Source organism: Triticum dicoccoides, chromosome 1A (genome assembly GCF_002162155.2).
Source record: "Triticum dicoccoides isolate Atlit2015 ecotype Zavitan chromosome 1A, WEW_v2.0, whole genome shotgun sequence".
In the NCBI taxonomy this organism is placed as follows: domain Eukaryota; kingdom Viridiplantae; phylum Streptophyta; class Magnoliopsida; order Poales; family Poaceae; genus Triticum; species Triticum dicoccoides.
Window position 1 is genome coordinate 561023351 of NC_041380.1, and position 19677 is coordinate 561043027.

The 19677-nt window shown below is 44.5% G+C and overlaps 2 protein-coding genes and 1 long non-coding RNA gene across 3 annotated transcripts; 1 reads left to right on the forward strand and 2 right to left on the reverse strand.

Moving 5' to 3' along the window:
• Window positions 1-543: 543 nt before the first annotated feature.
• LOC119330738 lies at window positions 544-2326 on the reverse strand. The gene is made up of 3 exons (XR_005160245.1): window positions 1974-2326; window positions 1054-1156; window positions 544-594 (listed from the first exon to the last, which is right to left on the reverse strand). It is a non-coding gene; the product is annotated as an uncharacterized LOC119330738 (long non-coding RNA).
• A 2473-nt stretch (window positions 2327-4799) lies between these two features.
• On the reverse strand, window positions 4800-6789 carry LOC119355297. Its single transcript, XM_037622087.1, has 6 exons — window positions 6702-6789; window positions 5901-6064; window positions 5708-5825; window positions 5397-5461; window positions 5086-5156; window positions 4800-4896 (listed from the first exon to the last, which is right to left on the reverse strand). Exons 2-6 carry the CDS (start codon window positions 6006-6008, stop codon window positions 4800-4802), a joined length of 459 nt encoding a protein of 152 aa, XP_037477984.1. The 5' UTR covers window positions 6009-6064; window positions 6702-6789.
• Window positions 6790-11549: 4760 nt separating this feature from the next.
• On the forward strand, window positions 11550-12925 carry LOC119330791 (AP2/ERF and B3 domain-containing protein Os05g0549800-like). Its single transcript, XM_037603950.1, has one exon. The coding sequence runs from the start codon at window positions 11590-11592 to the stop codon at window positions 12844-12846; it is 1257 nt and encodes a 418-aa protein (XP_037459847.1). The 5' UTR covers window positions 11550-11589; the 3' UTR covers window positions 12847-12925.
• The last annotated feature ends 6752 nt before the right edge of the window (window positions 12926-19677 follow it).

The window sequence follows — 19677 nt, forward strand, 5'->3', positions numbered from 1 at the left end:
TTATAAGAAGTTTTGATAGCCATTTACAATGCTTTTAAAAAGCAAGCAACATAGGAGAGATGCCTCATATAGATAAGCATACATAATTTGAGCAGAGAAGATTTCTTAGGCCCATTGTGGTCTTCTAAGGGTGTGCATGCATGAATAAGAAGACTTGTTATTGTTGGATAATGCTTGCATGGGCATTCCTCTGGAGGACTTGTCATTTCTCTCCATCCAGATCCCCCATACGGCAACAATGAAAGTTTCCATGAACAGAGGTTTGTGCCAAGTTTGTTTTCCCATGTGCAACATCTCAAGTCTGCATTCAGAGTTTGGCCAAGTCACCCTAGAGAATTGCCAGGGTTTCCTCGGGAGGATTATCACACAGCAGGCATGTATAGTCATTAGTAACTCGGTAGTGCCTCCTGCGTGGCATATTTCTCATATTCAGCCTGTTAGCCAAGAGAAGCCAGGCGAAAACCTTTCCATTTCATATTGCACTTAGCTTTCCAAATCCAGTTAAACGCACCATCAATTGACATCTCTCTAAAGCAAAATGAATAGTACCTATTTGTGAGAATGCTGGTGGAATCCCCACTTCTCATATGAGGACTGTAGAAGGAGCAATGCATGAAAAAAAAGGAAGTCAAAGTTAGCAGATAGAAACAAAATATGAGGAATGCATCTATCATGCCTCATGCATGTAACTTCTCATAGTAAACGAAACACTGGCAAGCAAACTTCATTCAGCATAGCAAGGGGAGACCAGGCAAACAGAAAAACAGAAATACGACAATGACTACTAATGCATCAAGCTGTGAATTCCAGACCTTTCTTTCAACAGGAATATCCACGTCATCGACCAAAAAGAGGGCAGAAACGATGAGCTATATTTAGGAATGAAGCAAATCACATTAGAAAAGAAACCCTTCCGAGTTCATTGCTCTTGCGCACACACAAATGAAATGGAAAACTGTTGTTCTTATGCCCATGATCAAGCCTCTCGCACATAAAAGCTACAATGAGACCTAAAGGGAGGGAAGCTGGAGGAGGAGAAAGGAGAGAGATGACCTGTGTCGCGAGGCTCCTATAGTGCAAACGGTCGTCGTGGCACGCTATGGGCAGTGCTCAGAGTACTCTCAACTCCAGAGAGAATTGCCCAGAGTGATCCAAACTGGTACAAAACAATACATAAATTGTTTGCGTCAATATATGATCCTTTCGGTTTGCGAAGAGTTCAAAACTATCTTACGAATTCTTGCAAGCCTTCTTACTGTACTGATCATATAAAATCTGTGAAATTATTACAAGTAAATTTTTTCTCTTGAAATCTCCAATCCGATGTTTCAAGATGAGGAGTTGGAGACCATGTTGATGAAAGTAAATTATGGAAGAAAAGAAGCCCATTCCACTATGAATATCTTCGTTATGCAATTCCCATAAAGTAAAACAAAATGGTTTAAATAACCTTTTATCAGGGTAAACTCGAGTTCTTGCATTCCTTTTATTTGACTCACACCTGCCTGCTGCTCATCGCCTACTACTCTTAGCTAAAAGGAGGTGATTCGAATATAAGCACTACTTCTTCCGGCTATACAAATTATTGTGGCCATCAAGTTAATTCAAGCACTCAACATTCTACGACGTACATGATCTAAATAGGATTAAACACAAAATAAAAGTTAAATATTGTCAGTACAGATGCTATCATATATACATCAAGTTAATTCAAGCACTCAACATTCTACACAAACTATTGTCACTACAGATGCTATCATAGAGTTATCTACAAAAGCTAAATAGGATTAAACACAAGACAAAATAAAAGTTTGTCACACCAAATCCCTGTCACCTAATCTCTTTCTCACTTTTAACTTCAAACCAACATCGAAAACGATAATAATCTAAAGCGAAATTAAATCAGACTCATTTGTTCATCGACACAGAAGCAAATAATTCATCTAATACTAAATCTAAGTAAAAGGACTAACCATAATTAATTGGCTAGGCTGCCCATCAAAAGAAACCTTTGCATAAGAAGCAGACCTTGCAAAAACTTGGGACTAATCAGGTGGATCTAAAACAAAACATGTCCTCAATTCCTCTTGCAGTCCTGCTCCAACCCCTCGTGTATCTCGGCACCTCCTCGCGTTAAGACCATAGTAGCCGGGAACGCGGGTCGACGCCGTGTCCCGTGTACCGGGTTCATCGACCCCAATCGAGGGTCGGGATCGAGTGCAGGTCAATAGGATTCGACGGCGGTACGCATTCCCATGAAGACCGGACGTTGCAGGTACAATGGCCTGAATTAAGTGGTACCATGACCTGAATTAAGTGGTAGCATGTATTGGTGCCTGTGAAGCAAGAGCAAAAAATCAAGAACCTACAAAAAAATCTTTTGGATAACATGTGTGCATTACATGGTTGCAAAGGGTTAAGAGGCAAATTACATGTCCTTGACTAAGAACTAACCTGAAATCTAAAAAGCGGCCGGCCACTAAATAGACAGAACGAGCGGCCGAACGCTCGCCGCTCGATCGACTCAGATCGTGCGGCCCGCAACGCCACGTGTTACCTGGTCGGCGAGGCAGTCGCGAGCACCGCGCTACACGACAGACGTCCAATCTTTCCTCCTCCACCTTCTCCTCTTCAGCCACGCCCATCTTCCCCCGTCGTTCCCCTTCTCCATCCACCTGCCCCCGAGCAGCAGGGAGCATCGGCGCCTGCGCTGCGTCGCCATGGATGGCCCGCCCCGAGTAGCAGCCAGCAGCCAACGACGTGAGGCTGGGAGTTCCTCTCCTCCCCGGATCCCAGTGACGGCGAGATCCAGCAGATGTAGACCAACCGGTGGTTGTCGTCGCCACGGCACGCGGCCCTCCATGGGCTTGTGCTTCCGCTCGCCAGGCGACGTGGTTCCCAGTGACTTACCACACGGCTGCTTCGATCTGTGCCCCGATGACATGCCTAGTGCCCCAAGAAGGTCGTATCTTCTCCTCATCCACTCCTTTTGCTCTCTTTCTCTCTCTTCTTCCCTAGCCTGATGCGATGATTTGCCCCCAACAAATCCATCAATTTTTCATGTTTCCTTGCCGGGAATGAATAGATTGGATGTGTTGGTTCGTTGCTGCAGGGACGTGCTGGAGTCCTCGTCCACTGCATCTAGTAATTACAGGCCGTAGCATGGGAAGATAGAGAATCTCTGCCAACATTTCTGCTCAGACTGCGTACAACTACAAAGTGTTGCAGTACCCAGATCAGAAGCCTCTGCATCCTGAAACGGCACCTTCGCCACTTGCAGATCCAGAACAAGTATTTACAGGGTAGTTTTAGTTGGCATCTATAGTAGTTTTAGTTGCACACATAGTTGTTTTTCGTTGGACATGATTATTGGGAAGTTACACATACGGTGATCATTTTTGTTGGCATCTATAGTAGTTTTAATTTAATTGCACACATATTTGTTCTCAGTTGGATACGATCATTGGGAAGTTGCACACACAGCGATCATTTTTTGTTGGCATCTACAGTACTTCTAGATATTACGCACATAATTGTTCTCGGTTAGATACGGTCATTCGGAAGTTACATACACGGTGATCATTTTTTGTTGGCATCTACAGTACTTCTAGATATTACGCACATAATTGTTCTCGGTTAGATACGGTCATTCGGAAGTTACATACACGGTGATCATTTTTTGTTGGCATCTATAGTAGTTCCAGTTGCACACATAGTTGTTTTCAGTTGGACACAATCATTAAAAAGTTGCACACACAAGGATCATTTTTGGTTGGCATCTATAGTAGTTCTAGTTGCACACATAGTTGTTTTCAGTTGGACACGGTCATTGGAAAGTTGCACACACGACGATCATTTTTTGTTGGCATCTATAGTAGTTCTACTTGCACACATAGTTGTTTTCAGTTGGACACGGTCATTGGAAGTAGTTGGCAGGAGCAATAGAAGTAGTTGCACAGAATCTGCTAGGCAGTTGGCCAGGGCAACAGATAAAGTTGCACATCTCACTGACATGAATTTGTTGAATGGTGAAAAAATGCACATCCATAGACCATGAGGGTGCAGAAAAGTTGTATACAGGTGAGACCCTCTAGATGCACATATCACTAGTTGGGATGGGTGGGAAGGGTGCTAGCAATGAAAACTACACATCCACGGGTACGGGGGAAAGTTACACATGCACATCAACCGTTAGGTAGTTGGTTGGGACAGTTTCCGAAGTTGCACATCCACTGCAGTTGACCGAGGTAGCAAATAGTAAAATTTGCACTTCCAACTAGAGGAGAAAAGTTACACATCGACTACTAAGCAGTTGGATGGGGCAGCAGACGAAGTTGCACATCTCACTTGATATTGGGTAGTTTGAGGCGAGGTTTCGTCATTGAAAACTGCACATCCATAGACGGAGAAAAAATTGCACATCGACTATTAGGTACTTGTACATCAACAACTAGCCAGTTGCACAAAACGGAAATAAAATTGCACAAAAAAAAGTTTATCAAAACATATCCATGCGGGATCTTGTTTCGAAGAGCACATCACGAGGATTTCAGTGGTGAAAGCGGATCTTAATTTTAATGTTTGGTTCAAAAGTTATGGCTTTTTTAAGAAATAAAAATTGAAAAGCAAACTAGATTGTCAATTTCTTTTTATGTACAAGGAATCATGTGTTTTTTTTCCACCGGCCGCTCTGAAGTTCTACTTAAAAACAAATAATTGTTATTTATAGATTATAGGGGACCAAAACTTCCCGTTTCAGGCCGGCCACTCGCAAAGGATAGTGAGCAGCCGGCCGCTCGCTAGACAGGTCCAAGAACTAATTGACAAGCTGCTGCAGCTACCATAAACGCCACAGCTAAATACATCCACACAAATTGTAGGACAACCCATAAGCACCTGGGTACCCAAAAAATATGTCTAACATAGTTAGCATCAATTAGCAGGGGCTAAAATAAGCACAGCAGACCATACACAAAAGTAAAAGGCAGTTTATCATTGGGAAATCATAGGGTCTGGGCGTATGAAAATACCCCATGGCTCTGGAGATGAAGGATGGCTACAACAATCAAAAGAAAAAGCATGTACCTTTGACATTCAGTTGTTTCAGCAATGCCCAAAGTATATGGTATAAAGTTCTGTGAATATCCAATCCAACCCTGCAAGCGTTTGAAGGAACATGAGTTAGCAACAAATGATATAATCTGATAAGGGATCTTACAGTCCTCAATTAACTCATTTACATGGTTCCCAAAATCGTGGGGTACACGATTTCTAAAATACAGTCAATTAGAGCGGCTCACATGCATCAATAACATCTCGGTATTGGCATCAGAAGCTATTTTTATGGGCAAAAATCCCCAAATAATCACATGGACAAAGAAAAGCTATTTTCATACAGCGATGTAGAAGTTCTTATGAGAGGAGGCCACAGAAGATTGGGCGTGTACTGATCCTTCATTGCCTGAATATAATAAAAGAGGGAACGATGTGTGAAGCTCACCTTGATGTATTGAAAGGCAAAGGTAGAACAAACATAGTGATCCAAGCCAAGAGAAGTAACGAAAAACAGGAATATATTCATGTTAAATTCATGGCAGACACATAGATGATTAAATATGCCAAAGGCAGCAATAGACACAAAACATCATAATATGTGTGGACAAAGCTAAACTAATTTGGGAGTGGCATTCCATGAAAATACACAAACCAGAGGTGCAGTAAATGAGGCTCGAATTCCATGACCAAATCAGCATACAGACGCAGAGAGGTTCTCTCACCCTAGAGCAACCAAACAAAGGTGCAGCAAAAGGAAACCGGCGAGGAACCTGCAACAAAAAAACAGATGATTGCTACAGGTGGTGAACTAATACAAAACGAGACCACGGTGAGCGGGACGGTACCTCTGATGGTTTGATGGCATTGTTGGAAATAAATAGTCCACATGAGCACGACCAAGTTGATGAGTGATAACCATGGCCACGAGTACGACTACAACCCTGTAGCAGCATGGATGCAAGGAAACAGCTAGACCATTACCCAAAAGGGCACCCAAGAGTGGCAGACCCTAAGCAAAGAACACAACAAACATAAAGCATCAGTAGCATGTGGTTCATATGACAAAGAAGTGTGCTTCTGAGGCTCATATGACAAAAAATCTAGCATACCATCTGTAGCATGGGCATTTAATTTAAAAACTGATTATGTAATCAAGCTTATAATCAAAGCCTATAAACTATCAAAAGTTCTGTAATACATTGATTGGCGGAAACAGATGAGGTAAAAACTGTAGGTCAATGGAACTACAATAGCTCACAAACACCAGGTAAAGTAAATTCATCCATGTGTAGGAAAAGGCGGCCTATAAGCGAGATAGTACTCTAGCAAAAATTCTAGCATACCATCTGCAGCATGGGCATTTAATTTAAAAACTGATTATGTAATCAAGCTTATAATCAAAGCCTATAAACTGTCAAAAGTTCTGTAATACATTGATTGGCGGAAACAGATCAGGTAAAAACTGTAGGTCAATGGAACTACAATAGCTCACAAACACCAGGTAAAGTAAATTCATCCATGTGCAAGAAAAGGTAACCTATAAGCGAGATAGTACTCTAGCAATGGCATCACAACAACTCACAAGATAATTTTTCCTGAGCAAACAGTAGCCGCTTAAGCACATATCTGGGAAGGAGCTGCAATACCTGCGGACGGGTTGGAAACGACGATAGCAAGGATGCCCAGACAGGTATGTATCTTCTTTTATAAGGTTTTCTTATACTTCATTTTGGTGTGAAAAAAACCATCCAGGTATGAGCTTTCAAGCTTTAATCCATTCAGTTGCCTGCATAAATCAGTTGCTTCAGTTTCCTTGGGCTCTATCATATAACAAAGAATAGAACAATATAGAAGATTCTCTACCAGAGCTGTAATTGTTAGCAAATATATGCTTTCTCAGATAGAGTTCAGAAAATTCAAAAATACATGTGATGCAAATAAAGGTTGGGCGGAATTCTTAGTGCATCAGGCCAGTATTCAACAGAATAACCAAGGTCAAACAGAAAATCATTCACGATCTGTAGCATATGTGATAGTAAAGATGTATATCCACAAGGAAATAAGCACTGAATAATAAAACAAGGATGATTTGACAGTACCTTGCTTTCAGGAATTTCAATTCCAACCAAAACTTGCTCCTCTACACCTGCAAGCAGCCACCATGCATCAGAAACTCACCTACCATCGCACCAAAACAACAAGCGGGAGAAGGGCAACACAACATTGCACAAACGAAAAGGCCATCAAGATGGGTTACGTGCCTGCTCGCAGAGTTCTCGTCGGACACGTAGCCTAGGCTCCCGATAGCACCGACGAAGAGGTCATCCTAGGTGGTGGCAGCGGCCAAGCACCCCCATCGCTGGGCACCATCTCCTTCTAATCGGGTTTAGTCCAACTACGAAAAACAGATGTTGAAACTTCAATGGTGGTGATTTGCTTGGTGTGCTTTTGCTTGACTCCTTTGGTCACACATTTTCCTTTGTCTCCTTTTGATTTGTTGGCTTGATTGCCAATATAATCTAGGCTCCCGATAGCACCGATGAAGAGGTCATCCTAGGCGGTGGCAGCGGCCAAGCACCCCCATCGCTGGGCACCATCTCCTTCTAATCGGGTTTAGTCCAACTACGAAAAACAGATGCTGAAACTTCAATGGTGGTGATTTGCTTGGTGTGCTTTTGCTTGACTCCTTTGGTCACACATTTTCCTTTGTCTCCTTTTGATTTGTTGGCTTGATTGCCAAGATAATCTATACATGAGTAAAAGACATCAAGCTTGCAGTTAGCTTTTGCCGTCCTATTAACCTTTCCCCTTTTTAGAATAAACGAAAATGTACATGTGCACATGAATTTGAGAATTGGAGAAAACTCAGTCCCTCCTTATTTTTTTATCCCAACAAAAACTGTTGTTCTAGAAGGCGGCTAAAGTATACCTGATTTTATCTGACAGGCAGACATAAAGAACAAAATCCTAACTCTGTAAAACAATAGTCTACCACAAAATTATGTTATTTCAAAATCCCATGTTTAGTCCTGATCCATGATGAGTGTTGCTCTCTTCCAGAAAAGACGATGAATGTCATAACAACCTACAGCGAAATTGAGGACCTAATTATCTAAATTAAGAGCAAGGATTATCCCAAAAAGGAACTTCTTGCTCCTGCTCAAATCAATCTAATCTAAGACGAGTTGCCGTTTTTTTCTTTTTGAGTGGAAAAAGGAAGCCAGACAGATGAACCTCTCTACCTAGGAAGATTGCAGGAAGGAAAAAAAAGAGGCGAACCTGCAGGAGTGTGCGAGGAGGTGGAGCGAGAGGCTAGAGAGAGTCCTGTCGATGCGGAGGAGGAGGAGCGCAAGGGAGTCGTCGTCGAGGACCACGCGACTGCGACGGGGAGAAGGCTGGATGTTGTCGCGGAGAACCAACGCCCCAACCCCCTCATTCCTTCTGGCCGCGGCGGCCGCCGCCGCCTCCTTCTCCTCCTCCTCTCTCTCTCTCTCCCGTGAGCAATGAGGCCAAGGCTGAGAGGAGGCCGGCGATGGGGAACAGAAGGAGTGGGGACAACTCTCGTTCCCGCCGCGGCGAGCGCGCGTACCTGTCCCCGGCCCCGTGGAGGCACCGTGCCCCAGCAGCCTTGCCTCAAGCACCACTAGCAGCTCGCGCGCTCACGTAGCCCAGGCTTCGATAGCACCGACGAAGAGGCGGCGGCGGCGGCGGCGGTAGGAGAGGAGGCGGCGGCGGGTGTTGCGGCTGCGGGGGCTAGACCTGGCCGCTCGCCTCCCCTTTTCTTTTCTCTCGCTCGCCCACGCGGCCCGCTCGCTCCGCAGAGCGCCTCTTTTTCGCACCCGCACGCACGCGTGCAACGCACACTGCACCGATGACCCATGCAGATGCCTGGCCCATGTGTCATCTACTAAACCGCAAAAACACAGAGTAAGCTAGAACTGATGGCTGGATCTTTGACAGCTAGTCAAAAGGTACTGAAAACTTTACAGCGATGCTAATTAGGTGAACCAGATCGAATGCAAAACGCAATGGCCTCGTATGGGCGGGTTGCCTAGAAGGGTTTATATGTTCAATTACTACTATGAGCAGCTACCAAGAGATTAGCTGTCTTTAGCTAGTTCAATAGTAATTTGTAGAGCAATAGCAAAGAGCCCATTTAAATTTGTACATGTTGATTGAATCCTAAATTCCTAATGACATGCCCCCATAGCTCACTTGTCTTGTTTACCGTCTAACAGTAAAAACCATAAGCATCGATTTTGAAGTACTATATGATATGTTAATCAGAACCAAACTATGAACTATCGGTACAACTGTGTTAAAAAGCAATATCGGCACAACACAAGGTCTTAAGCTTTTCTTTGTCGCATTATAAGCTGCAGTTTTTTTTGGATGTTGATTTAATTAGTCAAGTCTGGCGTAGCATAGCCCCCTAGTAATGGGTGCATAAGCATGGATTTAAATAGTCGGGAGGTATGAGACACGCCTATTAGTTCCAGAGAAGGGCCATGCACACGATAAGCTTTGAACGATGCAGAGACGATGGTTAAATCTGGCCGGACGTACGTATGTTTGAACAAGTTGCTGGCCGCTGGATTGTTTTGTCGTCCATAAATCGTGCACTTGTATCGTGCATGGAACAGTTTCGTTAATTCCAACACACCATCACGAATCTCAATCCCGTTTTTCCGACCCTCTCACGAATCCAATGGCTGCGTCTGCGTGATCTGATTTTTAATCCGGTTGTACGTGTACGTGTATGCTAGACCAGTTGTCCTATATCTTCATTATGAATGGCTTTCATGTTATGATTATTGAAGGTACTTTCTTTGTTTTTTTTAGTCTGCATGTAAAATATGGTCAAGGTCAAACTTTGTAAAGTTTGACTAAGTTTATATTAAAAAAATATAAACATTCACAACATGCAACCAATATTATTAGATGCATTATGAAGTTTGTTTTCATATTGTATAATTTTAGTATTGTAGACATCTTATATAAATTTGGTCAAACTTTGCTTAGTTTGACTTCAAATAAATCTTATATGCGGAATGGAGGGAGTAATATACATATCCATAACATTGACGATAAATGTTGCAATTGGATCGGTTGTTGACCTTCTTTATGTTTTGTCACTGATCATTATTGTCCTAACTAGTATTTTTGGTGATCTAGGAATTCCATGTGCGCGTGGTGAATAGCCAAGTAAAAGATTGAAAAATATCTGATAGGGAGCGACAAAGCGATCGACCGATGCGGACATGCATAACCATCAATCTAAAACTTCCAGAAAATTTTGCGGCACCATGAACCAACCTTTGGTTGGATGGTTAGGAGAACAGTGATATTCCCATCCCACCGGATTTAAATCCTGATGCTCGCAATTATCTTGAATTTATTTCAGAATTTCCGGCGATACACTTTTAGTGGGAGAAAACGTTCCCGTCAACTATGAGGCGCCCACGAAGACTTTGTAAAATCTCAAGATGACATGCCGCAGTCTCTCTGAGGTGCTCATAGAAGTAAGATATGCGTGTATGCGTTTATACGGATGAATGTATGCGCGTATATACTAGCATTTGCATCTGTACTATGTTAAAAAAATTGTGTGGCACCATCAGCGTCACCGTTTACTATGAGAGACCTACACACAACATAGACTGCACATAAGCATCAAAAACCGAAATGGGTCAGCAGCTAGCTCAGCTCACACATTTTGTTCTTCCACTTGTAGGCGTTAGTAGGAGGAGGAGATCCGTTACTTGGCGTGCCACTACTTTTCTTCCTCCAAAACAAAGTTAAAATTAGAAAGCATCAAAAGGAAATGCAAGAATGGCACTCTGAATTTCTCACGCAACCACACCATACCATACTGCGTGCGCAGCATGGCCAAGGGGTGCGTTCATCATCATCTTCATCGTCTTTTTCTTCCATGGATGCCATAAAATATGTAATAGTTGACCTACACCAACACAAGCCCATGAGACCTATATAAATATCTAACATTCAGAATGGAATCCTGTGTCTAAACATATAAATTTAAAACAATACTAATATCTACGATGCAAATACTATAAATAAGTGAATAACACTAGTATGTATAAATAAAAAGAAACATCAGTACAGTGTGTGACCAAGTCTTAGTTGACTGACACTTAATCAAGTCTCAGTCAAATGACATAGTATATAAGAAGAAAGAAAAAACTAAGAAGATTTTTTTTTGTATGAATCTTTATGCAAGATCAAAGGAATAAAGCATCGACTGAAACATAACGAAGTCTCAGTCGAGTAAGACTTAGCAAAACTGATTGAACAATATAATGTAGTCCCTTCATCTCATAATATAAGATCGTTTTGCCAGCCAGTTAGCTTAGCCATACCCATACTCACACTCACCTCCAGCTCCTCTCCTCGATCGGCTCCTCGATCCTATATAACACACGCACTTGCCTCTGCTGCTCCATTTCCAGTCTTTGGCTAAGCTACTACTCTACCTAGCTAAGCATCTTCTTCATTTTTTTCGGTGGTGATCGGATGGAAAGTGCGAGGAGCTGCCTCATGGAGGACGTGAGCAGCGGCGCGTCCACTGGCAATAAGGCGTCTGCGGTGCCGGCCGCGCCGGCGACCAAGCCGCTGCAGCGCGTGGGCAGCGGGGCCAGCGCGGTCATGGACGCGCCGGAGCCCGGCGCCGAGGCGGACTCCGGCCGCGGCGGGCGGCTGCCGTCGTCCAAGTACAAGGGCGTGGTGCCGCAGCCCAACGGGCGCTGGGGCGCGCAGATCTACGAGCGCCACCAGCGCGTCTGGCTCGGCACGTTCACAGGGGAGGCCGAGGCCGCGCGCGCCTACGACGCGGCGGCGCAGAGGTTCCGCGGCCGCGACGCCGTCACCAACTTCCGCCCGCTCGTCGAGTCCGACGCGGACGACGCCGCCGAGCTCCGCTTCCTCGCCGCCCGCTCCAAGGCCGAGGTCGTCGACATGCTGCGCAAGCACATCTACCCCGACGAGCTCGCGCAGCACAAGCGCGCATTCCTCGCCTCCGCGGCGTCGTCCCCTACGTCGTCGTCGTCAGCTCCCGCCTCGTCGGCTCCTTCAGCCGCGGCGCCCTCCGCGGCGACGCGGCGCGAGCACCTGTTCGACAAGACGGTCACGCCCAGCGACGTGGGGAAGCTGAACCGGCTGGTGATCCCGAAGCAGCACGCCGAGAAGCACTTCCCTCTCCAGCTCCCTTCGGCCGGCACCGCCGTGTCTGGCGAGTGCAAGGGCGCCCTGCTCAACTTCGATGACGCGGCCGGCAAGGTGTGGAGGTTCCGGTACTCGTACTGGAACAGCAGCCAGAGCTACGTGCTCACCAAGGGGTGGAGCCGTTTCGTCAAGGAGAAGGGCCTGCACGCCGGCGACGCCGTAGTATTCTACCGCTCCGCCTCGGGCAACAACCAGTTCTTTATCGACTGCAAGCTCCGGTCCATGACGACGACGACGACCTTCGTCAACGCGACGGCGGCCACCACGTCGCCGGCACCCGTGATGAGGGCCGTGCGTCTCTTCGGCGTCGACCTTCTCACTGCGCCGGCGTTGAGGCACGCGCCAGAGCACGAGGACTACGGCATGGCCAAGACAAACAAGAGATTCGTGGACGCCAGCGTAGCGGCGGCCACTCCGGCGCACGCGGTCTGGAAGAAGCGGTGCGTAGACTTCTCGCTGACCTATAGTCATGCCACCACCTCACAGTGCCCGACGTCAAGAGATCAACTAGAAGGAATACAAGCAGCAGGGAGTACATTTGCTCTGTAGACTTGTCACCATTCGCCACACAGTGCCCGAGGTCAAAAGAGCAGCTGGAATCAGCAGCGCAAATACTCTTGACCGACTCACATTCACGTAGCAGGATTTTTTTTGAAAAAACTTCCGATGTGCTCATCAAACTTTATGTATAAAGAGCATCAGTAATAGAAATTGCATGCAGTCTCATAGACCAACTAGCAACGACTACAAGCATTGGAATAAGCCCAAGGTGCATCGCCGTCATCTCTCCTTTTTTATCGAAGCTGGGCAAACCTTGTGGTAGTAGACAACCGGGAGGTCATTGTCCTAAGGCCCCACCGGACCAATGCACCAGTACAACAATGGTCGCTGACGAAGAGAAGCATAAATCCCGCGAATGTAGACACATGAACGCATACGAATGAAGGTCGAATCCAAGTTGAACAACCGTAGACAAACACTAACTAAATCCTGCGAGATCCGCCAGAGACAAACTTGCACAACTCTCCGATGAGAGTAGCATCGCCGGGATGGGGGTTAAGCAGCGAGAATCTTATTCCATCTTTGAGGGAGCAGGGCATCGCCTAGTCTTTCCGGGCAGGTCAAAATCCAAATCACACACAACAAAACATTTAAAAAGAAAGCAGGAGCCCTTCCGCGAGCCTTGCTGAGAGTTGCATGGTGTTTACTCCAACTATTAGTTACACCCTCCGTTCCTAAATATTTGTCTTTCTAGAGATTTTAACAAGTGACTACATACGGAGTAAAATAAGTGAATCTATACTTCAAAATATGTCTATATACACCCGTATATGGTAGTCATTTGAAATTTTTAAAAAGACAAATATTTAGGAACGGAGGGAGTACATGACAGTGATCTGACCAGGAGCCCTGATGCATACCAACTTGCGTATTTCATTCATGTTAGTATTGAAGTTAATATTCAGTAAACCAAATATTAACCAGCATTTTCATAGTAGATTGTCAAGATAGTGTCCAACCGGGAGAATATCATACGAAAACCTTCTAAAAAAACTTCGTGGAAACCATGTTTGAGAATTCCAAAAAAATCAGAGAAAAAAATATGGGATGTTAGGAGGATGATGTTCTATTCTCATGTGAAATTTCATGTGAAACACATCACGGGATGTGAGCTATAAAAATGACAAATTCAGCAATGAATAGTGATGTTACTGTTTTGCACTATTCAAAACTGATTTGGGTTTTTTTTTCTGAGCTCATATCTCGTAATGTGTTTGAACTTGAAATTTTTCTAGGTAATCGAACATCACTCTCTTAACATCCCATTTTTTCGAAGTTTTAAAGAAATTCGAAACATCGTTCTCATGTGGTTTTCACCGGTTTAAACGAATGTTGGTTTCCGTATGATATTTTCTTGTGTCAAACCAGCCCATATAGTGTTGAGGGCATATGCGTTTGATCGACTCATGTCGGGCAACACTTTGTCTCGCCAGCAGTAGCGAAACAGAAGCAAGTCTCGCGTCAGCAAGCATCACGCGTCACTACTATTGGGCCGGTCCAGTAGTAGCTCCGGGCATGTGCATTCATTTCTTTCTTCTTTGCTTCTTTACTCATCAGTTTATTTTTTTGTTTTATTTTATTTATATATTTTTAAAAATATTTTAAATACATATATTCCAAAATAAAAAAGTTCAACGCGCAGTAGAAAAACATCTTAATGCATAAAAAAGTGTGTGCTTAATTTCTAAAAATGTTCAAACTCTTCAATAAAATTTCCTTGACGTATAAATGTTCATGCGCTCCTATAATATGGTTGCGATTGTTTTCAAATGTTTATAAAATGTAAAAAAATTCCATGTAATTTAGAAAAAAAGGTACATAATGAGGATCTTTGGGACATTTTAAAAAAAGTTCACGCATTACAAAAAATGTTTGTGATTTCAAAAAGATTATTACACAGTGGCTAAACAACTGAGTGATTTAAAAAAAAGTTTTTTTATCGTCCAACCAAATGTTCAACATGTATTTTAAAGAAATTAACGTATATTCAAAAAAATTAAACATGTAATTGAAAAAAATTCAAACATATATTCCAAAAAAGGTTCAACATGTATCAAAAAAATGTTCCACGTGCATTTGAAAAATTATCAACATATATTTGAAAAATATTTATCACTTATTTTATAAATGTTCCAGGTGTATCTGAAAAATGTTTCACATGTATTAGAAAATGGTCAACCTGTATTCAAAAAATATTAAAAGTTCATTTAATCTTTTTAATGTATTCAACAAAATTTTCAATGTTCAAAAACAGTTCAATGTTTTTCATAAAGTTATACAGAGGTATATGAAAAATGTAAAGGGTATACTAAAAAAGTGGACATGTAAATGCAAATAAAAGAAAAAAAGGAAAAGGAAACCTAAAAATAAAGAAGTCTTAAGAAAAATCGGCAAAAACGTAAATAAAAACACAGAAAAAATAAAAAGAAAAGAAAGATGTGGAACCACCCTAACAACACACTAGCCAAAACCAGTGGAAAGTTCCATGAATCAGTATTCAGGACATCCACGTGAAACACTTCATTGGGCCAGCCCAATTGGATGACGAAATAGATTGTGCTATTGGCGAGGTGGAGCTATCTCTCGCTGCATGACTTGCGACGTTCTAAGCGTGGAACATGATTTTCCAGCTTTTCCCAAGGACACAGCCGTGCAAGCGACCATGGTCACATGCAGCAGATCCTACACCCACAACACCTTGAAGACAACAACATAACAAAGGAGGTTCAAAAGGGGTCCTTACGGCTTGCAACAACGTGGCTACTTTGACTACTGACTTTACGGTCACTAGTTCTAGGCCCGTCACATTCATTGGACACAATGTTGCATGTGATTGTGAAAGTACAGTGAAAGATGATGCGATGGCACAGATGGGAATTATGAAGCAATCGCGAGGGGGATTATTGCTATAAAGTCTGAGTTTGCATCAGGTGTATAGGGCCGAATTACATTTTTTGTTATCAAAGTACATTGCAAGCGTATCATTCCAAAAAATAATTGTTATTGCCTATCTTTCTATCTATGTAAAGACATGCAACCAATACAAATTTTCAAAAGCCCGTGGCAACGCACGGGCGGTCTACTAGTTGCTATAAAGTTTGAGTTTGCAATGTGCAATTTTAGTCATGAAGATAGGAAGAGTAATTATGAGCTCATAATTCATCTAAGTTTTCTTTATCTCTAGATGTAGGCCGCCATATCTAGCTTGGCGTCCCTCACGATATTGTAGTGATGCCCTTGAAAATAGTTGTTGAATAAAGTGAAGTGAGGATCTCTCCCGACAAAAAGGAAACAACATGTGTTTAAGACGTATGTTGCGTGTGTTTTTTCTCTTGTTCGGTATGTAGTAAGATTTCTTCCGTTTTGGCTTTAGTGCTATGGTGACATTGCTCAAATGTTGTGTCGAATAAAAGTCATATGGCTCCAATCTCGTCTCGGTAGCACTTGGTCTGGTGCTGCCAAAGAGCTCGTGAGTTTTTGTCTTCACCAATCTTATTGGAAGACGGGTTGGTGCTTGTTGTTGTACTTTGGCATGGCTCTGTTGCATAGTTGGTGACAATCTCATCTTATCTTATTCAAGATCCCTTTTGTTCTACCCTTTGCGAGTATGGTAGTCGTGTTTGTCTAGCGATACTGGCACGACTGTTCACCTAGCTAGATCGCCTTTGCAGATTGCTAATCTCTGTTGTGCACCTTGTCCTACTTTTGCGGTGGCGATTCAACAAGGTTTGCTCCTCAATAGGTCGCTGGTGGTACTTTCTCCAAGTTGTCTATTGTTCTGTGTGAGTTATTCTCATTGTATCCAATAATCTTTTTATGTTATAGCATAAGCCAAATTTGATTACAAAAAACTTTTTTGGGTGATTATGAAAAACTTGTCTGGGTGTGTTTCAAAGATATTTCCTCCATCTCATAATGTAAGACGTTTTTCACGAAGGGAGGACAAACTTGGCAACCAGAGAAGTTACGTAAACGTAGTACATTTTACTACATTTGTTTAGAGAGGGAGTAGTTACCGCGTGTAAAAGTCAAGGAAATGGACCGTGTAGCTTTGTTTGACCACCAGAGATAAAAATGGGAGAGCGTACTGCATGGGTGGTCCATAGAGATAAACCGGAGGGAATGGGCCATGGCGACTGCAACTTGGCAGCTTCTAATTACCACGTATCCGTGGAGTATGACTACGGCGATCTCGGACAACGGAGCCGGAGACTGGGCGAAATTACCACGCCAGTTCGCCGGACAATCTGTCGGTGTTTGGCCCCGCGCCTCTGCCTCTGCTGTAGCCTGTACAGCACGACCTGCCTCTGAGTTTCAGACTGCCATACCAGAAGCCCAGTACATTATACTGGAGGAAGAATGAGCTACCGGTTTCCTCACCATGCATACGTACTACTCCCTTCGTTCCTAAATATTTCTCTTTCTAGAGATTTCAACAAATAACTACATGCGGAGCAACATGAGTGAAACTATACTCTAAAATATGTCTATATACATTCTTATGTGGTAGTATATTTAAATTTTTTAAAAAGACAAATATTTAGAAACCGAGGGAGTATATTCCCCACGACCTGCCACGCGACCATCCATGCATGTGATCGATCCACGAAGCGCGTGCGTCTGTATGTATATTCTCTTTGTTCAGACGGAAATTACTCCCTCCCTCGTCGCCCCAACATACGCCAAACCTCTGACACTGCAACTTGTGTACTATAGTCATAAACTGCTTGCACGCTGCGGCGATCGCGTGAAGAATCAGCGGCACCTTGCCGGACGGAGATCGAGTTGAAACGGTCGTGCCGCACTGATATTTCTGATCTAATCTTATATGTAGACTTGTCACCACCCCACAGTGCCCGAGGTCAAGAGATCAACTACAGGCAACATGGAGTACATTTGCTCTATGGATTTGTCACCACTCGCCACAGAATGCCCGGGGTCAAGAGATCAGCTGGAATCAGCAGCGCAAAATGGGGGCGCAATTGGCCAAGTTGAACTTGCGAAGAGCCAAGAGCCAACCAACTCTGGACCGACTCACACTCAAGTCGAAACTACTCCAACTCAACGGCACTGGTAGTTCATGTATATCTTGCTGGGAGTTGTGTGGTGTTTACTCCAACTATAATGATGTGACCAGCACCAGCACCAGCAGCCCGGCTGCAGGCATGCATACTGACTTAACTTGCGTATACAGTTCGTGTCGGTATCAAAGCTACGACACTGCAAACTAATTAAACTTTCACCAACGTTTTCTCTAGTTTGTCAAGGGACTCGCCAGAGCTGCACAAGTCGACGTACTTCGCCGCCTGCTCCGCATGAATGCGGCGCCACTCCTCGGCCTTCTCGTTGGCGGCGCGGTTGTCGATGACCGCCTGCCGCCACTTGAGGGCCTCCAGCTCCTCGGCGTGGCGCCGACGCTCCTCCTCCTCGCGCATGCTCCGCTCGGCGATGGCGGCGGCGACGGCGTCGAAGTCCGCGACGTAGTCCTCGGGGCCGACGACTCCGCGGCGGCCGATCGGAGCGGGATTCTCGGGCTCCTCCTTCACCAGGACGAAGGCGAACGGCGCCGGCGGCTCCGGCTCCTCCTCGTCGTCCGGCCACTCCCTCCTCATGGGGAGGAAGCCCGCGCCGGAGGACGAGGATGATCCGGCGTGGGACCTCGCGGAGGAGAAGGACGCGCGTCGGCCGTACTCCTCCGTCTCGCGGCGGTTGAAGCTCGCCGGCGGCGACATCCCGTGGTTAGTCCACCTCCGGGCGCCGCGCTTCCTCGCGCCGTACGACCGGACGCGCCGCTCGCGCTCCGGGTCGCACTCACAGTCGGATCTGCTGTTGGAGCCGCGTCCGGAGCTCCACATGCGTCCCCACATGGCGGCTGGAGGCGGGGCGGGTGGTCGCCGGTGGCGAGAAATTGGTAAAAAAGGAAGGGGAATCGGGTGGCTCGCGGCGGCGAAGGGATAGGGTTTGGACCCGCAAAAGGATCGCGGAACCGCAGTTATACTGCTTGTGGCGTGCGGTTTGCGTGCTGCCGCAAAAAATATTGCGAGCCGGGCGAGTATGTAGGCTTTGTTCTGATCAAAAAGTTAAGCCGAGCTAGCATACTCACCGAAATTTTTGCGGATCAGGCGTTTTGCGGGGTATGCTAGAGCTGCTCTCACGCCAGCAGCCAGGCAAGATAGAGCCAGAGCACATGCCGTGGTCGATTAGCCTCCATTCAAATGCCCAAACAAGTGGAGTGGGTGCGTTGCGGCGCCGTGAGTTTATCACATGCCAAAGTCAAACTAGTTAGCTAACGTCGACGAAGACCTAGAGTTTGTCACGTCCACATGCATTTGACGATATCAAATTAATTTTGTTCGCAGTCATGCTACTGTGTGCATATCGCTCACTGGTTATTGGCCAGTTGGGATTATTAGTTACCTGTGCATCAGGTTCCAAATTTGAACGAAATTTTGACTAGTCTAGTGGGTACAAAATATCTGTGATCTCGGCGACTCAGTGTGTATGGTTATTTATGTTAAAACCAACAATAGAAAAAGTTTTAGTGTCAAACTTTGGACTATGCTTAAACTGTTTCCAAACCAATTTTAAAAGAGCAAAAAATGTAAATAAATGAATTTTGGTATATCTATTCCCAAAGAATATATCTGAAACTTTGATTTTAAACCTTGCATGCATGCATGATGAGAGCGGTATCATCAAGCTAGTTAGACCATCTTCCCTCAAAAATAAAAAGCTACTTAGACCATCAATTAATCCTCACCTGCAAACAAAAAATTAATCCTCAGAAAAAAAGAGTTGGAATTATCTATAGTACATTAA

What these genes read in the sequence shown, in the direction of transcription:
- LOC119355297 (XM_037622087.1), bottom strand. Translation starts at nt 6,008, where the DNA reads ATGCTGCTACAGGGTTGTAGTCGTACTCGTGGCCATGGTTATCACTCA. An exon ending in CCTCATTTACTGCACCTCTG is followed by an intron (nt 5,462 to 5,707) that starts GTTTGTGTATTT and finishes TATTATATTCAG; the next exon opens with GCAATGAAGGATCAGTACAC. An exon ending in ATAAGAACTTCTACATCGCT is followed by an intron (nt 5,157 to 5,396) that starts GTATGAAAATAG and finishes AAACGCTTGCAG; the next exon opens with GGTTGGATTGGATATTCACA.
- LOC119330791 (XM_037603950.1), top strand. Translation starts at nt 11,590, where the DNA reads ATGGAAAGTGCGAGGAGCTGCCTCATGGAGGACGTGAGCAGCGGCGCG.